Source organism: Monodon monoceros, unplaced genomic scaffold (genome assembly GCF_005190385.1).
Source record: "Monodon monoceros isolate NGI ecotype Baffin Bay Population unplaced genomic scaffold, NGI_Narwhal_1 Super_Scaffold_3, whole genome shotgun sequence".
In the NCBI taxonomy this organism is placed as follows: Eukaryota; Metazoa; Chordata; class Mammalia; order Artiodactyla; family Monodontidae; genus Monodon; species Monodon monoceros.
Window position 1 is genome coordinate 32,611,904 of NW_021703780.1, and position 25,316 is coordinate 32,637,219.

At 37.1% G+C, this 25,316-nt stretch overlaps 1 protein-coding gene across 8 annotated transcripts in view; it reads right to left on the reverse strand.

Moving 5' to 3' along the window:
• Window positions 1-25,316, reverse strand: part of UBR2 (ubiquitin protein ligase E3 component n-recognin 2) — a 116,255-nt gene that overhangs the window by 76,281 nt on the left and 14,658 nt on the right. For 7 of the 8 annotated variants that reach the window (XR_003796844.1, XR_003796843.1, XM_029244313.1 and 4 more), the window contains exons 3-4: window positions 4,833-4,911; window positions 2,704-2,817 (exon numbers count right to left, since the gene is read on the reverse strand). The exons of the other annotated variant lie outside the window; for it this stretch is intronic. Coding sequence is in view for 5 of the 7 variants with exons in the window: in XM_029244313.1 (XP_029100146.1) it covers window positions 2,704-2,817; window positions 4,833-4,911 (193 nt within the window). In the remaining 2 variants the exon portion in view is untranslated. The remainder of the gene's footprint in view (window positions 1-2,703; window positions 2,818-4,832; window positions 4,912-25,316) is intronic. 8 annotated transcript variants of the gene reach the window in all.

The following is a 25,316-nucleotide window of genomic DNA, read 5'->3' on the forward strand; positions in this document are numbered from 1 at the left end:
ATTTAAAAATATAAAAACCATTCTTGGATTATGGTGGTGCCAGTAACAGGTTGCAAACAAGATCCGGCCTGTGGGGCCAGGGTTTGCTGATCCCTGGCCTGTACAATGAAGAATGTCCCACCCCAAATGCCAAAAGTTGAGAAGACCTGTGGAACTTAACACTACCCCAACAGAACTACATAATAAAAGTTTTTACAACTTTTTCTTAAGATGTAGGCTGAATGTATAACAAAAAAATTACATTCAATAAAAACAGTTCTATGATAGGCTAAAAAGGTTCATTTCAAATATTATATAGCTTTCTTCCATTTCAAGCATAAAATAGAAAAACCCTAGATAATGTATGGATTTAGTGAGTGGGGACCAGGTATGCTAAATATAATGTTATCTGTTATCTTTTTAATATCTTATAGTCTTCTCGAAGACTTCATTTCTCTTAACTGAATTCTTAAATAGGAATTAAATGACAAAGTCTGGAGGTTCGATTTTCTGTCAAGTTGCTGGAATATATATTCTCCAGGCAGGACCATACAATTTCAGCCAGGCAGGTTATTTTGCTGGCATCTTTTAAAAATTCAGGAAACTAACCAAAGTCTTCATTATTTGATAGCTACCCCGCTAATATATGAGGATAAAGCCGAGAGAGTAACTGCAGGCAGATTCATAATTTTTCTTAGAAAATTTAAAGCGAACAATCTGGTGGTATCTAGTACATTCATAATGCTGAGCCACAATCACCTCTATCTAGTTCTAAGACATTTCTATCACTTCAACAAAGTAAAACCCCTTACCCATTAAGCAGTTTTTCTCTATTTTTCCCTTCCCTATTCCCTGGCAACCACCAGTCTGTGTTCTCTACAGATTTATTTATTCTGGATATTTCACATAAATGGAATAATACAGTATGTGACCCTTTGTGTCTGGCTTCTTTCACTTATCCTGATGTTTTGAAAGTTCATCCACGTTGCAACACGTATCAGTACTTCATTCCTTTTTACAGTTAAGTAATATTACACTGTATGTTTATCCATTCACATACTGATAGACATTTTGACTGTTTCCACCTTTTGGCTATTATGAATAATGCTGCTACTAATGTGTGTGCATGTACTTATTTGAATACTTGTTTTTAATTCTTTTGGGTATATACCCAGAAGTGAAATTACAGGCTTACATGGCAATGTTTAACATTTGAGGAATAGCCAAACTGTTTTCCACAGTGCTAAATCATTTTGCATTCCCACTAGCACTGTACAGAGTTCCAGTTTCTCTATAGCCTTGCCAACACCTATTTGCCACTTTTTTGATTACAGCCATCCTAGTGGGTGTGAAGTGGTATCTCACTGTGGTTTTGATTTACATTTCCCTAATGACTAATACTCTTGAGCATGTTTTCATGTGTTTGTTGGTCACTTGTATTATATCTTCTTTGGAGAAATGTCTATTCAGGTCCTCTGGCCACTTTTAATTGTGTTTTTTGTTGTTGAGTTGTAAGATATATATTCTGGATACCAGACATTTATCAGATATGACTTGCAAATATTTTCTCCCAGAGTCCTAAAGTTTTACACTAGCTTTCAATTTTTTTTCAAAAGCAAAACCATTTTTTCCAAATATGTCTTTGTTTGCCTTGCTTATATTTTTATATACAGAATGCCAACCCAGTATGTAAGAGATAAAAACAGAGCTGCTCCAATTGCAGTGGAGAAATCTGAAACCCTAATCACTTGGCATCTCTCTGTAGCAAATCCTAGAGCACATGCACAAAGCAAATGAAACACAAACAAATATATGTTTTCTATAGCACTGAATCATTCTGCACAAATTTTCATCTGTCTAAAACACAGTGAAACACAGTCTAAAAGATACTGTCCTACACCGTAAGTTCTCTGGTCGTTCTGTTAAAATATCTGAGACCGGGAAGACATGTGCACTAGGAAGGACTATTAAGGTCCACTTGCCCCAAATCGGTATCAGACCTACTTACTAACAATGCATAAGTTCTTTTAATGTACCCACCTCTCTGCCATTTAAAATTAAAATCTGAAATAAGGATCTTAAACATCAAATTGTCACAAACAGCAGAGTTTCAAGTATTTGTTTAGTGAGAGCCCATTATATCATTACAAATATCATTTAGAGAAAAATAATAAAGGATCAACAACAATTTTAGAAAGCACATATTTACAGCTGGAATGAGTAAAACTTGTACTGAGCTATCATCCCAGTGTTTGGTCTCATCACATATCCAATGACACTGATTTACCAGGAGATGATGAGTAGGATTGGCTGCCATGTAGGACTACAGAAAAGAAAGGTATCTGATCTACAAAGTCTTAGTCACAACACAAACAAAAACCAACTAAGTTAACTGATCTACATATATAGGAAAAATAATCCCTTTAATAATAAATGAGGACTTAAAAAAACTCATATATGCTTAAAATAAAACAAACAAATGCAAAAGTCCAAATTAAATTAAATTTCTAGAATTTCAAGTGTGTTCTACTAGTACTGGTATGCCATCCATAAAATGCAAAAAACTTTCGAAGTATATACTTGGTCACTGTTAATAGTGAGAGGACTATTGATATTTTATTTATCCATTGCTATATTATAACCTAATTCTTATGTCTGAAAATATTTCAAACACATGGTTAAGACAGTATTTCCTTAGGAACAATTTTGTGAAAATGTTTTTACCTCTTCTTCCTCAATTTCAGAGGTGTTAAGGTCATGTTTCTGACAGTAAGGACCCTCTTTCCAAGCTTCAGTATCACCACAGTCACAGAAACCTCCACCTCCTGATGTTGTCATCTTGAAAAAAAATTGTAAAGTATCTTGTCAATAAGTATTTACTGAGGGCTATTGGATTATAAATAGGAATATCAAGTGCTAAGGAAATAACGTTGCTGAAGTGTTAATTTCTTTGGAGGGATAAAATTAAATAAAATACCAAACCTCTCAATGTTTTAAAGCTGATTTTAAATAAGCCTATAGGCTAATTTAAGTGATTTCAAAATAAAATAAGCTATTCTGTAGTGTCTAGCAAGCTACAGCTATTTTAAAGAGGTAAAATATGTCCACTTGCATGACTTCCTAATTAGGAAAATAACAAGGGCTTTCTTAATAGGTTTTGGCTAAATTGGATGCTACCAGGTTATAACGTAACAGATTCAAGAGTGACAAAGATTCCTATAGCTGCTATCTTCTACGAAAGTCTAATAAGAGTGCATCTGCATTAGAGAAAGTGACCAAAAAAACTACAGAAATAGTTTATTTTTCTTTTCTAACACTCTCTAAATAGCGTTCTTTGAAAAGGAAACACTGAGTGCCTAGTCATAAAACCTTTTACCACCTGTGGGCTTCAAAATTATTCATGCTTCCTTAAGATGTAGCAATGATTCAAGGAATCTAGCAAGATAAAACCTATTATTTAATAATTAGTAGACTGGAAATTTTGCTTTTTTAAAAAATACTGTGAGAGTTTATGGATGGGTATGAGAAGGAAATTTTAGAAAGAGCCTTTCATATTTTGCCCAAAGTATTTGTGTGTTACATATCACAAGGTAATTAATGTAAACTCACAAATGACAGTTATTCTTAGGGGCTGCAAAGATATATGCCAAGAAACGTGGGCAGGCAGCCATATGGAAAATAACATCACCCTATAGCTTTTATGCGTGTTCTGGTAACCAAAGATAGGTAGAACAGTTTAAAGCAAACTAGGATTCTCTTACTGATTTATGAAAATAAAAAGAACATATAGGGCTTCACTGGTGGCACAGTGGTTGAGAGTCCGCCTGCCAATGCAGGGGACACGGGTTCGTGCCCCGGTCCAGGAAGATCCCACATGTCATGGAGCGGCTGGGCCCATGAGCCATGGCCACTGAGCCTGCGCTCCGCAGTGGGAGAGGCCACAACAGTGAAAGGCCCGTGTACCGCAAAAAAAAAAAAAAAAAGAACATATAAAAATATGAATTCAATTTTGCAGCTGTTTTAGTTCACTGTTAACAATACTCGGGTAGAGGAAATAAAAACAAACAGGAGGAAAAGTCCTGAATCAAAAGTCTTGAATTAGTAAGATTGTAGTATTTCTTCTCTAGTTTTATTTGAGATTAGGGTGAAAAGTTCCAGCTACTAACAGTTCCCTAAATTTTTGAATGTTCATAGCTCTGTCTTCAGCTTCCAGTAGAGGAACCAGGACAGGCTTAGCAATAATCTGCCTATGTATTTTGTATCCCTGACTTAAAAGCAAACATACTTGATTTTTGGAAAAGTACTGATTGCATTACAGCAGTTAAAAAAAAAAATTGATTAGTCTTATGTTCTGAAGTTGGCCCTTTTCTACATTGTAGTAGATGCCTCTTTAATATTAAGAAATGACAATTCTGTAGAAGCTGACCAACAGATAGAACCATTTCTTAATGGTATAATCCTGTCACTTTTACTTCATTGCTCACTCATCTCCCTTCAGAACCTCCCTCTTGCATTTTAACTCTCACCTTTATCCTCTAATTTTTGATAACTTGCTTTATAAACCTAGAATTATAAAGATAGTAAACATTAAAAAAAATAACAAAACAAACTAGTTGAAAACCAATACTGAAAGAGCTGTTATCTATAGTCTTTTAATCTTAAACCATGTGTTCCATGAAATCTGGATTCATAATTCATCTCTACACTGCCATCGCATGTTTAATGGTATTTGAGTAACACATTTCTTAAACCACTTTCCCCTGTTTCAGTGTTAAATCTTGGAATTTTGAAAAGAAAAGGTATTGAGTATAAAATTCAATACTAGGTGTGGTTATTATCTGGATATTACTAACCCTATATCGATGGTCTCTGTGAATACTTCCCAAAAAGCACTCCATGCATAAAACACAAGTTGGATCAACTGCACAGTCTCTGTAAAGTTAAAGAAAAAAAAAAAATCAGAGTGTCATAAAATAACTGTATATTTTACCACATAATATTTCAAATTGGAATCCATCTTGGAAGAGCCAGAATAGTGAAATGCCTTAAGTGTTAGAAGAAAAGAAATTATTTTTCCCAAATGCAGTCAGCTTAAGAACCTGCTTCTCATACTGGATGTGCACTAGGGGGTCTTAGAAGGCACATATTACTAGAATGGCAATTTTCCCTAAAGATTTGGGGAAATCCTATTTTATATTAAAACACACAGATGTATATGGAATAGATTTTAAATATTATAAATTCTTAAGATATTTTAACTAATTTAAATGGCAATAACGTATTAAGTGTTCAATATACAAGCTGACATGGGTCTCCACACTCGGTCTGTATATCTGATGGTCACACAAACCTATGGTCCATAAGACATCCTGATGGGGGAGTAGGAGTTCCACAAAGTGAATGGGTTGACAGTGGTGCCTTCGATCATTTCATTTGCTTTTATCATACTGCCATTTAGATACATTTACAGATCATATCTTAAATAATTTCTATGATTCTATGAAATGAGATGAGGTGTCATGAAAATCTTTAAATTTCCCCTTATCCTTGTTTCTGTATCCTCATAAGCAACCATCCTACTATGCCTATTGTGTGCCCTTTAATTTGTATGTGTTCTTGCAAAATGTTTTGAATGCATGTATTTAAAAAAAAATTTATTTTTAAAATTGTAGTTGATTTACAATATTTTATTAGTTTCACGTGTACAGCAGAGTGATTTGGATATATATATGTGTGTGTGTACATACATATATTTCAGATTCTTTTCCATTATAGGTTATTACAAGATGCTGAATATAGTTTCCTGTGCTATACAGTAAATCCTTATTGTTTACTGAATGCATGTATTTTTTTTTTTTTTTTTTGTGGTACGCGGGCCTCCTACTGCTGTGGCCTCTCCCACTGCAGAGCACAGGCTCTGGACGCGCAGGCTCAGCGGCCATGGCTCACGGGCCCAGCCGCTCCACAGCATGTGGGATCTTCCCGGACCCGGGCATGAACCCGTGTCCCCTGCATCGGCAGGCAGACTCTCAACCACTGTGCCACCAGGGAAGCCCCGAGTGCATGTATTTTTGATGTGTGTAAATCTTACTGTGTTATATCTCATTCTGTTCTTTTTCAATTCTGTAACATAATTCATTCATTTTGTATGTGCACATTTGATTTGCTGTTTCTGATTGGTATATAATATGCCATGGCATGTATCCAAAACATTTTTTCTCTCTACTATCCCTGCACCGGACACCTGGATTACCTCTAATGCCTTTCTACCACAAATAATGCTGCAATGAATATCCCTGTAAATGTTTTCTTATGGATCTGACTGAGACTTTCTTCGGCATATAAACGCAAGAGCAGAATTGCTGGGTCATATACATATAGAGTTTTAATTCTGAGTGCCATGCTACTGTCCAGAGTGGCTACATGTGCCCCAGCAGTGTGTAAGAGTTTTTTTTTGGTAAGAGTTTTTATAACCTGCATCTTCATTAGCATTTGGTTTTTATCTCGTTTGCTAATATGTGCCAGCTTAACATATATGAAATATCTTACTGTCTTGTTTTTTTTTTTTTTTGGCTGCATTGGGTCCTCATTGCTGCACGTGGGCTTTCCCTAGTTGCAGCGAGTGGGGGCTACTCTTCATTGCAGTGCATGTGCTTCTCATTGCAGTGGCTTCTCTTGTTGCAGAGCACAGGCTCTAGGTGCGCGGGCTTCAGTAGTTGTGGCACACAGGCTCAGTAGTTGTGGCTTGCGGGCTCTAGAGCACAGGCTCAGCAGTTGTGGCACATGGGCTTAGTTGCTCCGCAGCATGTGGGATCTTCCTGGGCCAGGGCTCGAACCCGTGTCCCCTGCACTGGCAGGAGGATTCTTAACCACTGAGCCACCAGGGAAGCCCCTATCTTACTGTTTTAGTTTGTATTTCTCTGACTGCTAATACATTTGAGCAACTCTTCATATGCTTACTGCTTTGAGGATTTCCTTTTCTATAAACTGCCTGTTTATATCCTTTGCCCATTTTTCTGCTGGGATTGCTTCCTTTATCTTGTTTATTTGCAGGAGTTTCCTATAGAGTCTAGTATAGAGGACATTAATCACTTGGCAATTTAAACATTGCAAATATTGCCTCCCATTTGTCACATGTATATTAGTTTTGCCCATGGGGTCCTTTGTTAAATAGAGCTCCCTATTTTGATGCAATTAAATTTACACAAAAATTCGTTTGTGCTTTGAGGTTTTAGAAGTTCCTTCCCCAACCCTAGGTCACAAAAATATATATGTTTTTAAAGAAAATAATTTTCTTCTATTAAACCTTTTGGTTTTATCTTCCCCATTTAGGTGTTTAATCCATCTGGAATCTACCTTTGCATATGACATAGGATAGAGATACTGTTTTACTTCTCCATATATAATGAGCTGCTTTTTCTAAAACCATTTACTAAACAACCTAACTTTTACCTATTGATTGTGCTGTCACCTATATAACATATTAAGTTCCCATATATCCTTGGGTCTATTATCTAAGCTCTCTAAGAGTGATCTATTTGTTTGTTCTTATACTATTCCACACGGTATTACTATGGCTTTTTGTAGTATTGATATATCTTAATATCTGATAGGGTAAATTCCCCGTTATTCTCCTTTTTTAAAGGTTGATTTAACTATTCATGAATTATTATTTATTCTTCTACACAGTAAGTTTACAGAGTTCCTCGAAAATACCCAGCTAAAATTTTGACAGAGATTATTTGGAATTTATTGATAAACTTCAGGAGTAATAATATCCTTATAAGAGTAAATTATCATGTCCATGATTATTTCCTATATCTTTTATTGAAGTTTAAAATTTTTCTTAATGAGGCCTGTGTATTCTTGATTAGACTAATATCTAGGTACTTTCTAGGTTTTGTTGTTTTAATGATACACATTTTTTAAAAATTTCATTTTCTAGCTGGTTAAGGATGATGAAAAGAAATAGTATTGATTTTTAAGACCCTTGATGAACTCAAGGCAGTTTTAATAGTTTGCTGATTCTGTTTTATTCCCCTGAAGTAAATGTGTATAGTCTGTACATAATGACAATTTTATCTTTTTCCTTACAATAGTTATTCTGATTCCCTTATACTGTTGACAAGAACTTCTAGTAATATGTTAAACAAGAGCAGTAGTAGTAGGCACCCTTTTCTTACTTTAGATATTAAAGTAAACACATCTAAGTATTATGTTCACTGTAGGTTTACTAAGAAAGTGCTCTTCTAGAAAGAATCAAGCATTTATCTTGTCTTTCCTATATAAACTGCCTCAGGGTTATCGAAGGATCGATGAGGACTGTTTCTTTCATAAAAGACTAGCTTATAAACAAAGAAGAGATGATAAATTAGAGTAGCAACATTTTGCTACCCCCTAATGAATAACGATCCAGGCAGCAAGCATCAGTGACTGCTAAACCATTAGGTAAAAAGGCTGATGGAGGGACTTCCCTGGCAGTGGTTAAGACTCCGTGCTTCCAACACAGGGGGCACAGGTTAAATCCCTGGTTGGGGAACTAAGATCCCACATGCCACAGGGCGCGGCAAAAAACATCAATAAATAAGAGGCTGCTGGAGACCTTCACGATGGTTACTTGTGCCAGGTGCCTAAACCCACTGATCAATTTTAACAAAAGCAGCCAAGCATCATATACTTCCTGATATTAAGAATTAAGAAGTTATGCATCAGGCTTCCTTGGTGGCGTCGTGGTTAAGAATCTACCTGCCAATGCAGGGGACACAGGTTCGAGCCCTGGTCCGGGAAGATCCCACATGCCGTGGAGCAACTAAGCCCGTGCACCACAACTACTGAGCCTGTGCTCTAGAGACCTTGAGCCACAACTACTGAGCCCACATGCCACAACTACTGAAGCCCACGTGCCTAGAGCCTGTGCTCCACAACAACAGAAGCCACCGTAATGAGAAGCCCGCGCACCACAACGAAGAGTGGCCCCTGTTCCCTGCAACTAGAAAAAGCCCGCGCAGCAACGAAGACCCAATGCAGCCAAAAATAAATAAATAAAAATAATAAAGTTGGGCTTCCCTGGTGGCGCAGTGGTTGAGAGTCTGCCTGCTGATGCAGGGGACACGGGTTCGTGCCCCGGTCCGGGAAGATCCCACATGCCGTGAAGCAGCTAGGCCCGTGAGCCATGGCCGCTGAGCCTGCGCATCTGGAGCCTGTGCTCCGCAACGGGAGAGGCCACAACAGTGAGAGGCCCGCGTACCGCAAAAAAAAAGAATAAAGTTCGTTAAAAAAAAAGTTATGCATCAATAATTATGAAATTATTATCCACTCCCCCCCCAATAATAGAAGTTAATCAAGCCTAACTACCTGTTTCGAGGAAAGACAGGGAAAAAAGAAACATTTAAGCAACACCATGGGGCCACAATCAGCCAAATCTAGAATGTGGAAAATTCCATAGAACAAATGACCTGGTTTCTTAGTAACATAATGGAAAAAAGAAGGAAGGAAAGAGGTAAAAGAGCTGTTATAGTTTAAAAGAAAAAATGAAGAATAACAGCCAAATGCAATGTGTGAACTCTAAATTCACAGTTATGAGTCAATCAGGACAATTTCAACTCTGCTAGACAGCAGATAATATTAAGGAATTAGTGTTAATTATTTTAGGATATTAATGGTTATAGAGAAAAAAGGTACATACTCAGTATTGATTAAAAAGAGCATGTTGTCTGGAATATGCTTCAAAATAATCTAGCAGGGCAGGAAAAAAGTGTATGAGAGTGTATGTGTGTGTATATAGATTAAAAAGAGTTGCCATATATTGATAATTGCTGAAGCTGAGCAATGATTCCCTGTCACGTCTATTGTACCACTCACCCTACCTTTATTATGTTTGAAACTGTCTATAATAAAAAACTTTAAAAAATCTAATATACAAATACTCAATAAAGTTCCCTTATATATTCTTTGTTTGCTAAGAATTAAATCACAAACAATAATTGAAATACATAAAATGCTTTTCTGAATCAAATCAGAAAAACATTTTTCTTTTCTCAACTATTAAAATGGTGAATTACATCAATAATTGTTTTAAAGATGAACTACCTTTGGATTGTTAAACTAAATTCCATTTGATCATGATGCATCACTCTTTTAGTATATTCTTGGATTCAGATAGCTAATATTTTATTTAGGATCCCTTTCATCTACATTAATAAGGGAAATGGCTTTATAATATCTCCTTTTGAATTTATCAGGGTTTCAAATCAAGCTTATTAAGTAGCTGCATAAAGAGTTAGGCAGTATTCACTCTTTCCCTCTTTTCTGCAGTAACTTGTTTAAGAAAGGAATTAACTGTTCCTTCAAAATTTGATAGAACTCACCCATACACAGTCATCCAGGTATGCGATTTTTGGGAGGGAAGATCTTTGATTACCATTCCAATGTCTTCATACTATATTCAAGTTGCCTATCATTTTCGTACAAATTTATCCATTTCATCTACATTTTCAAGTTCTTTTTAGCATTTACTTATTCATAATTCTCATATTTCGGAGGCTGTCAAACTTTCTTAGTTCATGGCATCTTTAGTGTCTCAACAGTTTCTTTCAGGGTATCACTAGACCAAATGAAACACCTAATCATTCTATTTATCAAACAGTTAGACTCAAAGAACTTAGTACCTGTTAGGCACTGCACAATTTCTCAAATCTCAGAATCAGACTGGATACCACCACCCTCATTTCTTATTCCACAGGTATTTGCTTTTTAATCACAACAACGGAGAGGGCCCAGGTTCGGCAAGAAATGACATCACTAAAAGGAATGCAGTGAGTGTACGTCTCAATCTTCATTCTGAATTTTATATATGTGTATCTTCTCTTTTCTTACTCAGTCTTCTCAGAAAACTACCTTAATAATTCCAGAGAGTAAGTATCTCAACTTTTTACTTTTGCTTCATTTTCTGATCTTTTTATTTCCTTTCTTCTTTTACCTTTGAGTGTGCTCAACTGTTCTATTTCTACAAACTTCCTGAACTCGATGTTTACCTTATTTTTCTTTTTTATCTTTGAAATAATTTTATTTATAGAAAAATTGCAAAAATAGTAGAGTTCCTTTACACCCTTACCAAGCTTTCCTTAATGTTAACCATAGTACAAGGAAATTGGACAAGGAAATTGTACCAAAAACATTGGTACAATATTATTAACTACAGACCTTATTCAAATATCATTGGTTTTCCCACTAAGGTCCTTTTTTTCTTTTCTGGATCCAACACAGGCTCCCACATTACATTAAATGTAATTTCTCCTTAATCTCCAAAAGATTGACAGTTCCCCAGTCTTTTCTTGGCTTTGAGACCATAACCCTTTTGAAGAGTACTGGTTAGTTATTTTGCAGATGTTCCACAATTTGCGTTTGTGATGTTTTCATGATTAGACTGAGTTATGCATTTTTGGCGAAAACACCAGAGGAATGATGCTGTGTCTTTCTCAGTGCATCATAACATGGGGCACGTGTTGATCTGATATGCTTTATTACTGGTGATGTTACCTTTGCTCACTTCATTAAGATGGTGTCTGCCGGATTTCTTCACTGTAAAGTTGTTATTGTTCCTTTTGTAATTAAATATATTTGGGGAGATACTTTGCGACTATGCAAACATCCTCCTATTTCTCCTCAAAATTTCATCCACTAGCTTTAGCATCTACCAATGGATCTAGACTACAATTATTACTGTGTTACTTGCCTAATGATGATTTTCTGTTTTATTTATTAACTGTAACTCTTCAATACAGGAAAACTACTGAAAACATCCCTTCTCTCCCACTTATTTACTCAAAGAGTACGGACTCATGGATATTTATTTTATTCTATGGGTTATAATTTAATACTATCATTACTTATTTCATTACCCAAATTGTTTTAGCTATGGCCATTGGGAACTCTTTCAGTTTGGTCCCCATGCCCTTTCAACAGGCCCTGTTCCTTTTTGAGGACTTTCTTACCTCTGGCAACATAACATGTTCCAGGCTAATTTTTTATCTTCCTTGTCCCAGCCCTGGAATCAATCATTCCTCCATAGAACTCTGATTCTTTTTATTGGTCAACGGTATTTAGAAACCAGTATTTGGGTACCAGGCATGCTCACTGCTATGGTAGTTTCATTGTTTCTAGGCCCTTTCAGCAGACACAGCCAGGAAATGTATGTTTGTATAGTTTATTTTTAACCTTTATTTTTTTGGGCAAACATTTTAAAGTTATACATTTCCTTCTAAATACTACTTTAGCTATGCCCCCCAAATTTCAACATGTAATCTTATATTCAGTTCTGTTTCTAAATTTCCTCAGTAATTTCAGTGATTTTCTTTTACTTAATGTTAGCAATGTTAGTTCTCAAACTTTGTTTAACCTACTCTTTTGTTATTTGTTTCTAATTCTTTTTGCAATAAATATAGTGGGAGAACAATCTGCATGGCTCTAAGCCTTGAGAATTAAGTGAGGTTTGGTCTTTAAGACAAAATATACAGATCACTTTTTAATTTTATTTTATTTTATTTATTTATTTATTTTTGCGGTACGTGGGCCTCTCACTGTTGTGGCCTCTCCCGTTGCGGAGCACAGGCTCCGGACACGCAGGCTCAGCGGCCATGGCTCACGGGCCCAGCCGCTCCGCAGCATGTGGGATCTTCCCGGACTGGGGCACGAACCCGTGTCCCCTGCATCGGTAGGCGGACTCTCAACCACTGCGCCACCAGGGAAGCCCCAGATCACTTTTTTAAAATTGAGATATAATTCACATATTATAAAATTCGCCTTCTTAAAGTATACAACTTAGTGGTTCTTAATATATTTACAAGGTTGTGCAACTATAACCAACCGGAGCATTTAGAGAAATGTCTATTCAAATCCTTTGCCCATTTTTTAATTGGGCTGTCTTTCTGTGTCCCTTACGTTTTCTACCATAAATATTAAATTTGTCAAATATGAAAACTGCTACTTTAGCTTTCTTTCTTTTTTTTTTTTTTGCGGTATGCAGCCCTCTCACTGCTGTGGCCTCTCCCGTTGTGGAGCACAGGCTCCAGACGCGCAGGCCCAGCGGCCATGGCTCACGGGCCCAGCCGCTCCGCGGCACGTGGGATCTTCCCGGACCGGGGCACGAACCCACGTCCCCTGCATCGGCAGGCGGACTCTCAATCACTGCGCCACCAGGGAAGCCCTTTAGCTTTCTTTTGTATCATACTTTTGGCCTGGTATATTTTTCTCCACTGTTTCTATTCCTATTTTTAGCGACTTTCTATTTTACTTTGCCTCTCACAGATAATATTTTGGGATTTTTAAAAATCTGAGAACCATTGTCTTTATATTTTTATATAATTATTAAGAAAAGTAAAGCCAGTGGCTTGTCCTCTAGGAGCCCATCATTTAACAGAAAAGACAAATGTGCATAGTTACTGTACCAGTCGTTAAATGGCATTATATTAAAGGTAAGTTGGGGGTTGGTGAAAGCACCCATCTCCAAACTCTCTTGATCATGGATCCCTTTTATTAGAATGTTTAGAGCACGCACCATCTATCTATATGTAAATATACTCATATTACATATATATTTATATTAATAAATTTATATTGATAGGTTATACATATGCACTGCTGTACTAATTACAGTCCCTCAATTATACTGTAACTGGAGTCCCAAGAGTGGCAAAAACAAGGCAGAAAATATATTTGAAGATATAGTAACCTAAATTTCCCAAATTTGGTTAAAGACATCAACTTACAGATCCAAGAAACTCAAGGAGCCCCAAGAAGATAAATACAAAGAACATATAGCTAGGCGTATCATAATCAAACTGTTAAAATTCAAAGATAAAGTAAAAAACTTGAAGGCAGCTACAGAAAGCCAACACATTTCACATAAGGGAATATAGATATGCTAATAAAAGCTGACTTATCATCAGAAACCATAGAGGTCAGGATCTTTAAAACACTGAAAAGGAAAAGAAAGTATCAACCCAAAATTCTATATTCAGGAAAATATGCTTTAAAAAAATGAGCACAGACTTGCAGTTTCCAGCCCAGCATGTAAGAAGTTTGGAGGTCGCCACTCTGTCCTAACAACAGTAAAAAGCTGAACAAACTGAAATATCAACAACTCTTCTTAGACAAGTAAGACAAGTGAAGTCATAGGGCAAACTGCTAACCCCAAAATTGGAGAGACCAACAGGAGAGAACAGGAGAGAACACAGAGAATAACAACTTATGAGAGCAGAAAGCCACTAGCACAAACCTCCACAGGAACCAGTGCTGAGGTAGGGAAACATGAACTGTAATTAACCAACTGTTGAAGGCTCAGTGTGATCAAGTCTGAAAAATTAAAAATTCCAGGAGGACTTCCCTGGTGGCTCAGTGGTTAAGAATCCGCCTGCCAATGCAGGGGATACGGGTTCGATCCTGGTCTGGGAAGATCCCACATGTCGTGGAGCAACTAAGCCTGTGCACCACAACTACTGAGCCTGAGCTCTAGAGCCCGTGAGCCACAACTACTGAAGCCTGTGAGCCACAACTACTGAAGTCCGCGTGCCACAACTACTGAAGCCCGCATGCCTAGAGCCCGCGCTCCGCAACGAGAAGCCACCGCAATGAGAAGCCTGTGCAACGCAATGAAGACTCAACACAGCCATAAAAAAAAAAAAAAATTTCCAGCGACCTGGTCATGGGGGTCTCATACTTTAGTGACTTTAATTTCCTGGAGTTCTACTAGGTTCTCACAGTGAATATCAGAGAAAAATTCTCTCGTGCTTCCAGCAGAAGATGGGTAAAATGAACCACTTTGTAATATTCCAGAGCATTCTATTCTTAACAAAGTCTGCCTGCAGAAGAAACTATTTAATCAGAGCCTAACCTGCTGGGGTATTATCAGTCAAACTGACCTGAAAAAAGGGAAATACCCAATTCCAGCCCACTCTAGCCATCCTGTCCCAACTAAAGGGGGAATGCAGGGGCATTGAGAAACACATGTGAAGTTCACAGCTCAGAGGTACAGGCACACTAAAAGACTGAGACTTAATCACACAACTATGGAATGCTTCTACTCCCTGACCCATTACCACCACGTTATTTTTTTTCCTGTTACACATTTTCTAGCAGATGCTTTTTGTTTTTTTTAAATTTTATTGAAGTATAGCTGATTTACAGTGTTGTGTTAATTTCTGCTGTACAGCAAAGTGACTCAGTTATACATATATATATATTCTTTTTCATATTCTTTTCCATTATGGTTTATCACAGGATATTGAATATAGTTCCCTGTGCTATAATGTAGTACCCTGTTGTTTATCCATCCTATATACAATAGGATTGCATCTGCTAAGCCCAAACTCCCAACACTTCCCCCCCTCACACCCCCCTCCTCCCTTGGCAACCACAAGTCTGTTCTCTATGTTTGTACCACCACATTATTAAAGGACTATTTACAAGATCCCTTTTACCCAGTATATCACATGTCTAGCGATCAAGAAAAATTTATAAGACACACTAAAAGACCAAAAAATACAGTTTGAAGAGACAGAGCAAGCATCAAAATCAGACTCAGATATTGGAATTACCAGACCTGGAATTAAAAACAATTATGATTAATATGCTAACGGCCCTAATGGATACAGTAGACAGCCTGCAAGAACAGATGGGCAATATAAACAGAGATTGAAATCCTAAGAAAGAACCAAAAAGAAATGCCAGAGATCAAAAACACTGAAACAGAAATGAAGACAGACTTTGATGGACTTATTGGTAGATTGGATATAGCCGAGGAAAGAACCTCTGAGCTTAGGGATGTCTCAACAGAAAGCTCTAAGGCTCATGTATGGGAGGGGAGTTTGGGGGAGAATGGATACATGTATATGTATGGCTGATTCCCTTTGCTGTGCACCTGAAACAATCACAACATTGTTAATCTGCTATACTCCAGTATAAAATAAAAAGTTAAAAAAAACCAAACCTTTAAATATACGTCTTGGGGGAAAAAAAGAAAGCTCTAAGGCTGAAAAGCAAAGAGAAAAAAGACTGGAAGGAAAACACAACAGAATATCCATGAACTATGGGACACCTACAAAAGGTTTAACATGTGTAATAGGAATACAAAAAAGAGAGGAACGAGAGAAAGGAACAGAATATTGAAAACAATATTTATTGAGAATTTCCCTAAATGAATAGCAGGCACCAAACCATAAATCCAGGAAGTTCAAAGAACATCAAGTGGGATAAACACCAAAAAACCTTGTACCTAGGCATATCATTTTCAAACTACAGAAAATCAAAGATAAAGAAAAAATCCTGAAAGAAGCCGGAAGAGAAAAACAACTTACCTACAGAAGAGCAAAGATAAGAATTACATCTGACTTTTCCTCAGAAACCATGCAAGCAACAGGAAAGCAGAGTGAAATATTTCAAGTGTTGAAAGAAAAAATGCCTACCAACCTAGAATTCTGTACCTACAAAATTATTCTTCAAAAGTGAAGGTGAAAGGAAAACTTTCTCAGGCAGCCAAAGTGGACTTGGGTTAGTTGTAATATATCACAAATTCTAGGGCAACCACTGAAAAAGGTAAAAAGTATATATAACACTGATATGTTATGAAAGGAGTGGCTATATCAACATCTGATAAAATAGACCTTAAGACAAGGACTAAGTACAAGAATTAATAAAGGTCACTGACATTTCATAATGATAAAATATATCAGTATATAGCAATTATAAATATCTATGTATGTGGTTAATAAAAGAGCTTTTAGATACATGAAACATAAACTGATAGAACTAAAAGAAGTAAACAAATCCACAATCACATTTGGAGATTTTCATACCCCTTTCTCAGTAATTGAAAGAACTAGTCATAAAAATCAGTAAGTATAGAAGACCTGAATGGCACAATCAACCACCTTGTCCTAATTGACATTTATAGATTACTCATCCAGCAACTGCAAAATACACCTTCTTTTCAAGTGCATATGGAATGTACAAGACTGACCATGTTGCTAAGTCATAAAACAAGTCTCAATAAATTTAAAGACTGCAACCTTACAAAACTTTAATTGTGTTAGAAACCAGTTACAATATATCTAGGAAAGTCTCAAATACATGAAAATTAAACAATGCGCTTCTAAATAACCCATGGATTAAAGAATAAAATATGAGCACATTAAATCAAAAGTTAAGTAGAAAGAAGAATAAAAGTAGAAATCAAAAAAACAAAACAGATAAAAAAGAAAACTAACAAAGCCAAAAACTGATTCTTTAATCAGTTTTATTAATCTTTTCAAAGACAGAAAACACAAATTACTAATATCAGAATGGAAGAGGGGACCTCACTACAGATACCACAGATATCAGCAGCATAAGGAAATATGCACAGCTCTATGTCAATAAATTTGACATTATACAATGAAACATATTTCTTGAAAAGTACAGTGTACCAAAATTGCACAAGATGAAATGAAGCTCTAAATAACTCTAGTAAGCATTAAAGAAATTTAATTTATCAAAAACTTCCTCTGAAGAAAATACCAGGCCTTAGTGGTTTGTTTTACTGGAAAATTCTTCAAATGCTGAAGGAAGAACTCATACCAATTTTATACAAATTCTTCAAAAATATAGGAAAAAGGAATACTTCTCAATTCATTTTATAAGGCCAGCATAACTCTGCTCTACCAAAACCAGATGAAGACATTACAAGAAAGTGCAGGTTTATATTATTATTTTCTTTTTTAATTTTTAAAAAACATATAAATGAACTTATTTACAATACAGAAACAGACTTACAGATATCCAAAACAAACTTACGGTTACCAAAGGGGAAACGTGTGTGGGGGTGGTGGTGATAAATCAGGAGCTTGGAATGAACATAGACACACTACTATATAAAAGACAGATAACCACCAAGGACCTATTATATAGCACAGGGAACTCTACTCAATATTCTGTGATAACCTATATGAAAAAAGAATCTAAAAAATATATGTGTATGTATAACTGAATCACTTTGCTGTACACCTGAAACTAACACATCATTGTAAATCAACTATACTCCAATGAAATTAAAATATATATATATTTTTTTGTGGTACGTGGGCCTCTCACTGCTGTGGCCTCTCCCGTTGAGGAACACAAGCTCTGGACACGCAGGCTCAGCAGCCATGGCTCACGGGCCCAGCCGCTCCGCGGCATGTGGGATCCTCCCAGACCAAGGCATGAACCAGTGTCCCCTGCATCGGCAGGCGGACTCTCAACCACTGCGCCACCAGGGAAGCCCCTAAAATATTTTTTTAAAAAAAAGAATGGCAGAGGACAGGGAAAAGGAAGCTGAGCCCTGAATGATATGATTGAGCCACTGAATCAAGCAACCTGAGAGCTTGCCCCATCTCTGCACTTGCTGTTCTGACAGGTTTATGTTATAAGTGACAGTGTTATATTAAGGTTTTTTTGTGTCTGTAATCCATGAAATGTACAGACACAAAAACACCTTAATATAACACTAGCAAACTGAATCCAGCAATATATAAAAGTTACAATACATGATAATCAAGTAGAGTTTATCTCAGTAATGAAAACCATTTGGAAAAATATCAGTCAATGCAATCATTAATGGAATAAAAACGGAAAATTATGACAATCTCAATAGATGTAATAAAAGCACCTGACAGCATTCAGTCATTTATAAAAAAACAAAAAACAACCAAACAAAAAACACCACTCAGCAAACTCAGCAAACTAGGAATAGAAGGGAAAGTCCTCAGTGAGATAAAGGGTGTATATCAGAAAACTATACCTAACATCATATGTAACAGTAAAAGACTGAATACCTCCCATCCAAGGCAAGGATGTCCTACTTTCACCAGTGCAATAAGGCACAAAAAAATAAAAGACAGAAAGACTGTAAAGGAACAAATAAAACTGTCCATTCAGAGAGGACACAATTATGCAAAAATCCTAAGGAACAAAACCCAGAAGATAACAAAAACTACTAGAACTACTAAGCACATTTAGCAACGTCACAGGACACAGGATCAATATTAGAACCCAACTGTATTTCTTTATATTCACAGAAGAAAACTGAAATTAAAACTAAGAAACTAGGGGCTTCCCTGGTGGCGCAGTGGTTGAGGGTCCGCCTGCTGATGCAGGGGACACGGGTTCGTGCCCCGGTCCGGGAAGATCCCACATGCCGCGGAGCGGCTGGGCCTGCGCGTCTGGAGCCTGTGCTCCGCAACGGGAGAGGCCACAGCAGTGAGAGGCCCGCGTACCACCAAAAAAAAAAAAAAAACAACTAAGAAACTAAAACTAAGAAAAAAGAATACCATCATAAAATACTTAGAGGTATGTATAAATTCCACATAAAAACAAAAGACACGGTTAAAAGAGATTAAAGAAGATCTCAATAAATGGAGAGACACAAGATGTTAATGGATTGGAAAACTCAATATTGTTAAAACGTCAATTCTTCCCAAATTGATCTATAGATTCAATGCAATCCTGATCATAATCTCAGCAGTCTTTCTTAAAAATAAACATTGACAAGCTAATTCTAAAATTTATAAAATGCAAAGGATCTGAAACAGACAAATGAAACTTTAAAGGAACAAAAATGGAATCAACTCAAAGTTTACTACAAAGTTACAGTAATCAAGTTAATGTGGTTATTGGCATACGAATAGCCATATCAATGAATGGAATTGATTAGTGTTCTGAAATACACCCACACTCATATGGGCAAATGGTTTTTGATAAGGTACCAAAGCAATTCAATGGGCAAAAGAATAAACAGTGCTAGAACAACTGGATCCCCACATGTAGTAAGTAAATGAAACTCAACCCCTACACCTCAAGCCATACAAAAAAAATTTAGTTTTGAGACAGATCACAGACCCACAAATAAAATCTAAAATTTCAAAGTTTATAGAAGAAAACTGAGAGAATGTCCTTCCCACCTGGGAGAAGGCAGACATTTCTTTAACCCAGGAAACAATCATCATAAAATTTAAGTTGGTAAGTTAAACTCCATCAAAATTTAAAACCCCTGCCATCAGAAGACACCGTACAGGGACTTCCCTGGTGGCCCAGTAGTTAAGAATCCGCCTGCCAATGCAGGGAACATGGGTTCGATCCCTGGTTCGGGAAGATCCCACATTATCATGGAACAACTAAGCCCGTGCACCACAACTACTGAGCCCGCGTGCCACAACTACTGAAGCCCGCGCACCTAGAGCCCGTGCTCTGCAACAAGAGAAGCCACCACGCCACAACAAAGAGTACCCCCACTTGCCGCAACTAGAGAAAGCCTGCGAACAGCAACGAAGACACAGTGCAGCCAAAAAAAAGACACCATATAGGCAAGTCACAGACTGGGAGAAAATATTCACAAAACATGTCTGACAAAGGACTCGTATCCAGAACACATAAAGAACTCCAGAGAATTCCCAGCAGTCCAGTGGTGAGGGCTCTGCTCTCTCACTGCCGAAGCCCCGGGTTCAATCCCTGGTTCGGGAACTAAATCCCATAAGCTGCACAGCACAGCTGAAAAAAAACACCACAAACACAAAGAAACAGAACAGATAAAAAACTCCAAAACTCAGTAATAAAAAATATACAGAAGCCAATAAAAAACAGACAAAAGACTTGAACAAAAACTTCATTAGTTAAATGGGCAATGAACACATGCAAAATTGCACCAACATCATTAGTCATTAGAGAAAATTAAACCCATATTGAGATATCACTATATAGAACAGCTAAAATTTAAAAGACTGATAACATCAAATGTTGGTGAGAATATGGAGCAAGTGGAACATTACTGGTGGGAACAAAAAAAAATTTTAGAAGAAGTTTTGGCAGTTTCTTGTCAAGTTCAAATAGACCTGCCCTTTGACACAGCAATTCTACTCCTGGAGATTTATCCATGAATATTTAAACATATGTCCACAAAAAGACTTGTTTTGCAAATGGTTGTAGCCAGCTAAGGGTGCCTTCTCTTAGATAACAGTTTAGAAAAGCCTATTTTAATGGTGTCTTAATATTCCTAAAATGTTTCATAAAAAGCTGAAAATTTTTAATAGTGCAAGATTTATTATCTGTTATTTTATTTTATTTTATCTTATCTTATTTTTGTTTGGCTGCGCCGTGGAACATGTGGGATCTAGTTCCCCAACCAGGGACCAAACCTATGACCCCTGAGGTGGAAGTGAGGAGTCCCAACCACTGGACCGCCAGGGAATTCCCTTATTTGGTATTTTAAACACACAGATTTATAGCCGAGTACAAAATAATAATGCCTAATACTTTAATATGTTGCATTTAATATAATGTTGGCATAAGCTGATATGATTCATGAAATAAACCATTTTCCTTAGCTCTAAATATTTAAAGTATCTACCAAAAAGTAGAATGAGCTGATAAAAAAGAAGTCATAGAAGCCTTATTTATGATACCCTCAAACTGAAACAACTCAAATGTTCATCAGTAGTACAATGGATTATGGGCAATTGCAATACACTCATACAATGGACAACTACTCAGCAATAAAAATGGAAACAATCTCTAATAATCATAGGATCATGAATGAATCAGATATATATTATGCTGAGTAAAAGAAGCCAGGCACCAAACAGTATAATTTCATTTTGATGAAGTTCTAGAATGGACAAAACTAATCTAAGGTGAAAATATCAGAATAGTGGTTACCTAAGGGCTGGAGCTGTTAACAAGGAAATCTCTAGTTAGATGAAAATGTTCTCTATCTTGGGAGGATGTGAGTTACATGAGGTTAACTATTGTCAAAAATGCACAATTAAGATTTGTGCCTTTTGAAATATATAAATTTTCCCCTAAAAAATAAAGAACTCAAATAGGGTATCAATAGGAAAATTTTGTTGATATAAATCCAAGTCTCCTTACCCAAAAGGATTACCAGTAATCTATTCATACCTCTATTATTTCCTAACATCTGGACAAAGGCATACGTGTAAAGTTGATATTATACCCCACATACTCCTATGTTCGATCTTGCACCAAACTGGTGCATAAAAAATAAATAAATAAAAATGATCACAAATATCCAAACCAAGAATACAAGATTCATTTTAGACAACCACAGGAATCCAACCTATCTAGAAGATATCAACTTCCCACTCCCTGTTATTTTCCTAGGTTGGAGAGAGCAAGGTAGACAAGGGAAATTCCAATATATTGAAGGCCCCAGTGATAATATACAGCATTGAAATTTTATTTCTAGGTATCTCCCTTGGAAAATACTGAAATGGGTATAAAAAGAGAAGTATACAAATAGGTACACAGTGTTCTTTGTGGTGCAGTTTGCTACAGAAAAAAAAAATCCTAAAATATACTGATTTCTAATTTCATTAATAAACAGGGCAATCAAATAAATCATGGCCTGTCCTTACTATGGAAACACATCAGTTAAAAGAATGATGTAGATTTATATATACTGACTGGGAAAGATCTCTAAGACAAATTGTTTCATGAAAAAAAGACACATTTACAATACATACAGTATAATTTCATTCATGTGTCACATCCATAATTAGAGGTAACCAATATTTTTTAAACTAACACAGCATTCATTACAATCTCTGGACCATTCATGTTAAAAAGAAACAGTCTTAGGAACTTCCCTGGTGGTGCAGTGGTTAAGAATCCACCTGCCAATGCAGGGGACATGGGTTCGAGCCCTGGTCCGGGAAGATCCCACATGCCACAGAGCAGCTAAGCCTGTGTGCCACAACTGAGCCTGCGCTCTAGAGCCCGCGAGCCACAACTACTGAGACCGCATGCTGCAACTACTGAAGCCCGCGCACCTAGAGCCTGTGCTCTGCAACGAGAAGCCACCTCAATGAGAAGCCCGTGCACCACAACGAAGAGTAGCCCCTGCTCGCCGCAACTAGAGAAAGCCCGCATGCAGCAATGAAGACCCAATGCAGCCAAAAAAAAAAAAAAAAAAAAAACCAGTCTTAAAATAGAACTCTCCTAAAAAGAGATCAAGTGTTCAAGTTTTTTAAAAAGCAAGAAACTAACAAACAACTCTTCTTACTAGAAATAAGTGGTTCTTCCATATTAGAGCTTTATATTTCCAAACAGAAAAGGAATGAAACCATCTCTATCCCTCTGCTTAAGATATTTATTACTCATGGCTCAGTAATGTATTTTAAGACTGAGTATTCCGCTTAAAAAATCTTACATACAAAAATTCCTTATAGGGCTTCCCTGGTGGCGCAGTGGTTGAGAGTTCGCCTGCCGACGCAGGGGACACGGGTTCGTGTCCCGGTCCGGGAAGATCCCACATGCCGTGGAGCGGCTGGGCCCGTGAGCCATGGGCGTCCGGAGCCTGTGCTCCGTAATGGGAGAGGCCACAACAGTGAGAGGCCCGCGTACTGAAGAAAAAAAAAAAAAAAAAAAAAAAAAAAAAAAAAATCCTTATAGCTCCCCAAGTGCTTTTATACACATTATCTCATTTTATCCTAACAACTCTGTGAGGGAGGAAAAATAACCCCCAAACCCTGAAGATCACTGAAAACACTTCTAATGTTCATCCACTTCCAAGTTTGCATCTCTTCCAGACATAGGAGAATTACACTTCCCTGCCCTGTTTTGCAGTTGGACAGAGGCCTTCTAACTAGTTCTAGCTAAAGGGATGTAGGCATGGTCATCATTTCTGAGCCAGAGCAATTTATCTGCTGTGCAAGACCCTCCTCTTCCCTTGCTGTGGTGAACCCTAAAAACATTAAGTTTATGGAGATGTTACACGGTATGAAGTAACTACCTAGAGTAGAACCCTCCACTCATCACCCCCACTGATCTGAATTGGTCACACAGTCTGAATAATAAATGTATTTTGGATATTTAAAGTCTCTGAGATTGTAGGGTTGTTTGTTATTTTTAGCATAACCTTATCCATCATTATTGACAGAACTGGAGTTAAAAAAAATTAAACAAGCAAAACTGTTTAATAAAGTTTATAATAAAGCATCATAAAGTACTATCTGGAAACATATGCTAAGAATATTCCTAACTGGTGGCAGCATAACTCCCAACCCCAAATTCTGGTAATCTATAACATTCACGCAGTAAGTTTTTAAATGTTAAAAAAGAATGTTTTTAATTTAACTATACAACAAAAACAATGGAACTAAATCTAGCTTAGTTTAAGTTAAAATGTAAACCATACACCAAAGTATGATTTCATATTTTACTAGTATTTTATTTTTCTTAATGGTTATGAGATGTCAAAATATACATAGCTATGATCAACATCAACACTAAGATGATTGCCCCTAATAACAATCACCTCACAGGGTGATAAAGATGCAGACGTAGAGAATGGACTTGAGGACGTGGGGAGAGGCAAGGGTAAGCTGGGACGAAGTGAGAGAGTGGCATGGACATATACACTACCAAATGTAAAACAGATAGCAAGTGGGAAGCAGCCGCATAGCACAGGGAGATCAGCTCAGTGCTTTGTGACCACCTAGAGGGGTGGGATAGGGAGGGTGGGAGGGAGAGGCAAGACGGAGGAGATATGGGGATATATGTATATGTATAGCTGATTCACTTTTTTATAAAGCAGAAACTAACACCATTGTAAAGCAATTATACTCCAATAAAGATGTTAAAAAAAACACAAAAAAACAACCACCTCTATTTAGAAAGAAATAACAAGTGACAGGTTTGATTACATTTTTCCTAATAGAGAACTAAGTACAGACAAATATAAACATTAGCCCACTGCCTGAAAACACAGCTTTTTCTGACATCACAGAGGCTTCAGAGAGATAATTTGGGGCCTACACAATTTTAGAAACAATGAACAAATAACAGGAAAATTAACCTAATTCCCTTCACAGACTCCTTTTCTAAGTACTAAACATATAAGACTCCTGAGTATCATTTTTTCTGGCTAAAGAAAACCTCCACCCTATAGACATAAGTCACCTTTATCCTGAAGGGTCTAGTTTACAAACTCTCCCAGAATTCCAACAACCATATTTCATCTTTCCAAGTAATAGACTCCATTGTCATTTTATCAGGGTCCTGGGTTTCATGGGAACACCTACTTTTAACATAAGACATTCATCCTGGGGCTTCCCTGGTGGCGCAGTGGTTGAGAGTCTGCCTGCCGATGCAGGGGACACGGGTTCGTGCCCCGGTCTGGGAGGATCCCACATGCCGCGGAGCGGCTGGGCTGGTGAGCCATGGCCGCTGAGCCTGCGCGTCTGGAGCCTGTGCTCCGCAACGGGAGAGGCCACAACAGTGAGAGGCCCGCCTACCACAAAAAAACAAACAAA